We start from the raw sequence: 7,005 nt of genomic DNA, 5'->3' as shown, positions 1-7,005 counted from the left end.
AGTCCAAATATTCCATGATATATTTTAATCAATATGAGGTCATTACATTTATCTATTTACATTAATTCATTTAGCAGATTAAGTTTATCCAAAGCGACTAACAAATCACATCCAATTGTATGGTAAGTACTAGATGATATGCACTAAACTAAAAAAAACAAAACAACAAAAAAAAAACAATAAAGCAAAATGAAAGAAAACACAGTAAATGTTTGAATCCATCACCACATGAATTTATCTCAGAAAAGTGAAGGTTATATAGACTTTAAATGAAGTTAATTTGGCTTGATTGAATCTTCATAAACCATTACTCGAATCTCTCACTTGGTGCAGATGAAGTTGTTTGTCTCAGTTTCAGGAAGGCTGATCCAGCTCTGGTTTCTGGTGTGAATGGCTCCGGATCTCACTGTCGTAATGCAGTCCTCCTCCCCGGTGCCGTGACCCGGAGCCCACTTCTCATAGCACAGGGTCTGACCGCTGACCCAGAACCAGAGGCCGAGCACGCAGGAGTGACGGAGACCCAGCCACACGTGAGCGGTGGAGGCCATCGAGGTCACGTTCTCCACCCGAAGCTGGATCTCCTTAGAGTCCACCGACACCAGGTCCATGTCTTCATCTCTGCAGTATCTCAGAGCTCCTGTCCACGTCAGATTCTGTCTGATCAGAACCAGTTTATCTGCAACACAAACAGATCAAGAAACAAAAACGGTCACTATTCACTGCGACTTTTGCTTATATATACTCATATTTACTACTTATTAATAGTTAGTAAGGTAGTTGTTAAGTTTAGGTATTGAGCAGGATCAAGGGATGTCAAGTCAAGTCATCTTTATTTATAAAGCGCTTTTTACAAAACAGAGTGTTTCAAATCAGCTTTACAGTGATAACAGGAAAATTATGCAACAAAGTTTGACTCCAGAAGAAAACAGCGTCACAGTCCAGCTTAAAGTGTAAGTTGCAGGTTAACCACCACAGTCAATTAATGTGTAAATTAAAGTGCTCTATATGTATATATTTAATTATTTCTGTCTTAAAATGCGTTAAAATAACATTTATTGGGGTTTCTTCAAAGGTAGCGTGTTTTTTCAGTCACTGGGTGATGACGTCGCAAGAGGAACTCGCAACCCGTACTCTGCTAGATTCCTACTGTATTACGGCTATTTGGAGAACGACTGAGGATGTGGGAAACCATCAAATTCTTTATGGACCACAGCCCTACAATTTTTAACTGGTCAGGCGTGAGAGAGGGCAGCCATGGCACTCAAAGAGTTATTAATGCTTGGTGTGAGGAGAATGAGTGGAGGGTTGGCCAAGTGTCCTGGTGAGTAACGTTAGCTACGTTATAGTCTAGCCTGGTGCAAACTTAACCCGGATAATATAACGGAACAAGCGAGTCTTTTCAAAATATTGCCGTCATGTAGAATATCAAGGAGGGACAACGACTGAAGACATTATTTACTTACAGTAAGTCAGTCCAAATCAGAGCTGCAAGCCTGCAACGTTTTAGAGATGCACACACTGCACAAATCGCTAGTCTCATCGACGCCTCAAACATCATGTAATACCCTTCCTCAATCCACGCGTTATCAATTTCTCACGATTTAATTAGCGATGTTTATTGTCAGAAAAGAAAAAGAGAGATCGATGTCCCCATCACTGTGTGTGTGTGGGCTATCAGCAGTGGAGAGTGTGTGCTGCCGTGAGGTGAACGCGTTTTGGAGTTTAGTGGACAGCTCGACCCGCGACCGGCTGATCTGACGTGCCTGAACCCGTTTGTTTTGCGAATAGCTTATTCTCATTTCAGGCACGATCACGGTCCCCTTGAAGTCAGCACACACGAGTATGTTTACAGTGGAGTTATTTTATCCATAATTTTTTTTATCAAATAAAACATACAACCAACTTTTCTGCAGTTATGTAAGGCGAATATAGCTGCTAGCGTACGGTAACTCTACTAGTGAGTTCCTCTTATGACGTCACGCCCCATCTAGTGGAAGGGAGCGGGAGCGGTTAAAACCACTGTTAAAAGTGCCAACTTTTCGTATTATATCAGCATTTTGGTATAAAAAACAATGGTGGGCGGTTCTTATCTTTATGTTTAATAAACACATTGCATTATCTTCGTGAAAAATTAAACCTGCAACTTACACTTTAAGTAAGCTCAGTGATGATTTATTTTTGTTGTAAAACAAGAAAAGAAAAGAAAAAAATGTTTTTTTTTATTATTAATTTAGTTCATTTATATATATAGCCACTCTGGAGACAACCGTGAAGTCAAGGGATGTAGATTATGGTCATGCTGAATAATGCATTAATATGTGCTAATAAACAGTGAATATTCTAGTAATATCCATGTAGTAGTCAGTAACAGATCCGCACACCGAATAAGCTCCCATTCAAAAAATGTTTTATTAGTGACGTTTCGGGCCTCACATGGCCCTTCCTCAGACTAACAGGAAGTGTACAAACAGTTACCCTTTAAAAGTCTGTATCACGTGACCCCACCATCACACAAATTGGATACATCCATCAACATACATTGATATTTACATATTTATACATCGTGTCCAACAAGGATAAAGAATTATATATTTACATATTGATTCCCACTATTAAATTGTCTAACATATATATATATATATATATATATATATATATATATATATATATATATATATATATATATATATATAATTTTTTTTTTTTTTTTTTTTTAAACATCCCTCATATTCCAGTATAAAAACATATCAGATGGTACATCACACTTATTACATTATTTGTACAGAAAGAACTAAGAAATTCAAAGAGACTATATGTATTACCATTCATAAAGACTATCCATAAAGACTATCCGTACGTCAAGACAGAAGACATAGAGAATCAAAAAACATTATTGAAAAATCCATATTAAGGTAAAAATCAGATGGGGATTCAGACAATTTTCAAACTTGATCAGACAAGTAAAAAAGCATCTGTTATAAACTCAGCATTTCATTATTTATATACAGAGGACCAAGTTATTCAAAGAGACTATACCTATAAATCAAGAGACTGTAGAGGAAACAGCAGAGTAGAGAATCTATTGCGTAGATTAGCTGTTTTTTTAAATACCACTCGAGGAGGATATTGAAAAATAGAGGGTACCATAAAACAACATTGGCACATTCTTAATACAGATCCAGCATTACAATCCTGTTTTCAATATCCTCCTCGAGTGGTATTTAAAAAAACAGCTAATCTACGCAATAGATTAGTACGAGCTGATGTACCTTCTTTGATTACACCTCATTTCTTAAACGATCTACCTACAGGTAACTACCCTTGTGGAAGATGCCAACAATGCCACTTTACTTACAAAACTAATACATTCAACCATCCGCATAATGGCATTAAATACAAGATAAAAGAGATAATCACATGCTCTACTATGAATGTAATTTATATGTTGACATGCCCTTGTGGACTATCATACATAGGCAAGACCACTAGAGCATTAAAAACTAGAATCTCAGAACATCGTAGTGCGATTAGAAATGGTGTGACATCTAGCCCTGTGGCTGTACACTTCATGAATGCCAAACACAATGTATCTAGTTTAAAATATGTGGGAATTGAGAATATCAAATGTCCTAGAAGGGGTGGTAATGTGGATAATTTGCTTTTAAAAAGGGAACTTTTCTGGATTTACACATTAAACACTTTAGCTCCCAGAGGCCTCAATGAGGATTTTGATATTAGACCTTTTCTAAATTAATGGATGATCTAAATAACAATATGGTTTTTTGATTCTCTACTCTGCTGTTTCCTCTACAGTCTCTTGATTTATAGGTATAGTCTCTTTGAATAACTTGGTCCTCTGTATATAAATAATGAAATGCTGAGTTTATAACAGATGCTTTTTTACTTGTCTGATCAAGTTTGAAAATTGTCTGAATCCCCATCTGATTTTTACCTTAATATGGATTTTTCAATAATGTTTTTTGATTCTCTATGTCTTCTGTCTTGACGTACGGATAGTCTTTATGGATAGTCTTTATGAATGGTAATACATATAGTCTCTTTGAATTTCTTAGTTCTTTCTGTACAAATAATGTAATAAGTGTGATGTACCATCTGATATGTTTTTATACTGGAATATGAGGGATGTTTAAAAAAAAAAAAATAATATATATATATATATATATATATATATATATATATATATATATGTTAGACAATTTAATAGTGGGAATCAATATGTAAATATATAATTCTTTATCCTTGTTGGACACGATGTATAAATATGTAAATATCAATGTATGTTGATGGATGTATCCAATTTGTGTGATGGTGGGGTCACGTGATACAGACTTTTAAAGGGTAACTGTTTGTACACTTCCTGTTAGTCTGAGGAAGGGCCATGTGAGGCCCGAAACGTCACTAATAAAACATTTTTTGAATGGGAGCTTATTCGGTGTGCGGATCTGTTACTGACTACTACATGGATTATACTTGTGATCCAGCACCCGTAATGAAAATAAGATGTGCGTGATTTACTCCTGTGGATAATATTCTAGTAATATGCATGATCATAAGCTGCTAGTTTATAGTGAGAATTAGACCCTAAACTAAAGTGTTGCCACAAAAACATTAAACATTTTTAGTTAAACAACAATCCTCCCAAAATTGTAAATTCTGTTTCTGTCATCGTTTACTTGCACTTGTGTCGTTCCAAACCCATAAGACTTTCGTTCATCTTCAAAATGCAAATTAATATATTTTAATGAAACCTGGGTAACACCTTTATTTTGATGGTCCCTTTTGAACATTCTGTTGACTATAAGTAACTTTGCAACTACATATCAGCTAACTCTCATTAGAGTATCAGTAAACTGTCTGCTTAATATCTGCTAACTCTTTATTGTGATGCTCCTCCAACAGACACTCTACTGTCTGTACGTAACTTTGCAACTACGTCAACTTATTCTAACCCTACCAGTCTACTAATACTCTACTAACAGTAATGAGAGCTAGTAGACATGTAAGTGCAGTGTTACTTATAGTCAACAGAATGTTTTAAAAGGACCATCAAAATAAAGTGAAACCGAAACCTGGTGCCGGTTGCATAAACAGCCATGATGTTAAGACAGTGTCTCAAGTTTTAGTATGACCCACTAGCAGTTCGTCAGGGGCCGTTTCAGTATCAAATTAGGCCAATCTATGTTTTTATGAAACTGATTTTTTTTCTCAGCCCCTGAGATGTTTCTGTCCCTCCACTGGAAATTCAGGCAACAAAACCTTACATGATCCAGAACGGTCATGACAGCGTCATAAAACTAATCCATATGAGTCGAACGGTTTAATCCAGATTCAGTTCAGGCTCTTATTAAAATCTAAAAATGATTGTCCCAAATAGAGCACATCATATTTAGTAAAACTCAAACGCTTGTGTGCGTCACACGCTAGAACAAACCTGCTTCTTTTGTTGGAGATTCTGTATTTACTAGATGTGAAATGTATGTGTGTTTATATGTGAATGAAAGCCTAAATTAACTGTTCGTCATATAATGTGATCGTATCTCTTCACACTCCGCTCGATTCATATGGATTTGTTTGGAAATATCCACTATAATTAATAACCCAGTCAGAAATGTGTGATTAGTGTTGGGTTAAAGCTGTAGTGCACTCGTTCTCTGATTAGAGTTTCTGTTTCACATGTAGAGTTGCCTTTGTTCAGATGATTGTGTGTGTGAGAGCGTCTACTTACCGTCATAACACACAAAGGGATAAGGTCCTGTACAAGGATCATCCACCCATCGTCCTTGGTGGTTTGTGATATCAGTCGAGGTGCAGATTTGATCTCTTCCAGATGGACTGTTGGGTTCATTAGTGTGCCAGTGTGTGAATGTGGAGGTGCTGTTATCTGACCAAACCCAGAGTCTGTTCAGACCGATCCAGGCCGATTCATCAGTTCGAGTTAGGTTGTGTATTATGATGTTCTTAATCTCATCATTCTCACTATGATTCCTCACACTGGCCAGATCTGTGTGATGCTGTCTACAATAACTCTGAGCTTCAGTCCAAGTCTTTTTCACATTTATAGGGACGAATGTTTTACTGCTGGCTTTAAAAGAGAAAGACATGTGTCTAATATTGTGAAATGTAAGAGAAATAAAACACAAGAAAATATTTAAGGACAAAAAGACAAATTCACTAAATGCAATTATGGTTCATCATTCAAAACGAAAAGTGTTTTTTATTATTATTGGACATGAAAACACTCAATATGGTCTTTTAACACATTTCAGTGTGTTGTGATCTTACAGCTCAACTCACCATTATAGCAGATGAATTGCCTTTCAGTTTTACAGGTTTCATCATGCCATTTTCCATCAGTCTTCATCATAAAAGCACAGTCTCCATCTCCTTGTGGTTGTGCTGGTGTTGTTTCCCAGTTCCTGTACTGAGACTCGTTTGCTGTGTAGAACGTGTAGTTATTCAGAGACCATATCCATGTGTTTGTGCTCCTCAGCCCAATCCAGACATGGTTAGCATTAGAGTTCACACTCCTTATGACCCGCTCTGCGTCGTCCTGATCTTGTGTGTCGGTGATTGTGGCCAGATCTGTGTATTTCTCTCTGCAGTGTTCCTGAGCCTCCTTCCAACTCTTTCTCTCTTTCACAAAGTGATACTGATGCAAAGCGCCTGCAGACAAACTGACCACGGCTGAGAAGAGAGAATTACAGATCTCAAGACTCACATCTCACCTTCTGATCGATGACAGACATTTATGGAAGTAAAATAATGCCAAATGTTTTTGAAACAAAAAAGCTTGTTGAATTGCACTACTTGAAGAAGATATGCATTGCATTAGCCGAACCCTGCTTGCATTTTAATGGGCTGAAATTCAACATGGTTGTATATATAAGCTGGGAATATTCCAATTAAAAATATTTCACACACGTTTTCACTATTAAAAATTCAATAATCCATATTCACCTTTCAGATTTCCCTTCCAAAATGTTC

General features: G+C 36.6%; 1 protein-coding gene across 1 annotated transcript in view; it reads right to left on the bottom strand.

Annotated features, from left to right (window-relative positions):
* Positions 1–233: 233 nt before the first annotated feature.
* Positions 234–7,005, bottom strand: part of LOC307146315 (C-type mannose receptor 2-like) — a gene marked incomplete at its 5' end in the record, with an annotated part of 8,067 nt that continues 1,295 nt past the window's right edge. Inside the window, 3 exons of the mRNA XM_079850213.1 lie at positions 234–676; positions 5,747–6,103; positions 6,316–6,705. Of these exons, the coding sequence (XP_079706339.1) occupies positions 321–676; positions 5,747–6,103; positions 6,316–6,705 (1,103 nt within the window). The 3' untranslated portion in view covers positions 234–320. The remainder of the gene's footprint in view (positions 677–5,746; positions 6,104–6,315; positions 6,706–7,005) is intronic.

The sequence above is a fragment of the Squalius cephalus genome (genome assembly GCF_949319135.1).
Source record: "Squalius cephalus genome assembly, chromosome: 18".
Lineage (NCBI taxonomy): Eukaryota > Metazoa > Chordata > Actinopteri > Cypriniformes > Leuciscidae > Squalius > Squalius cephalus.
This window is presented reverse-complemented; position numbering and strand designations above follow the sequence as displayed.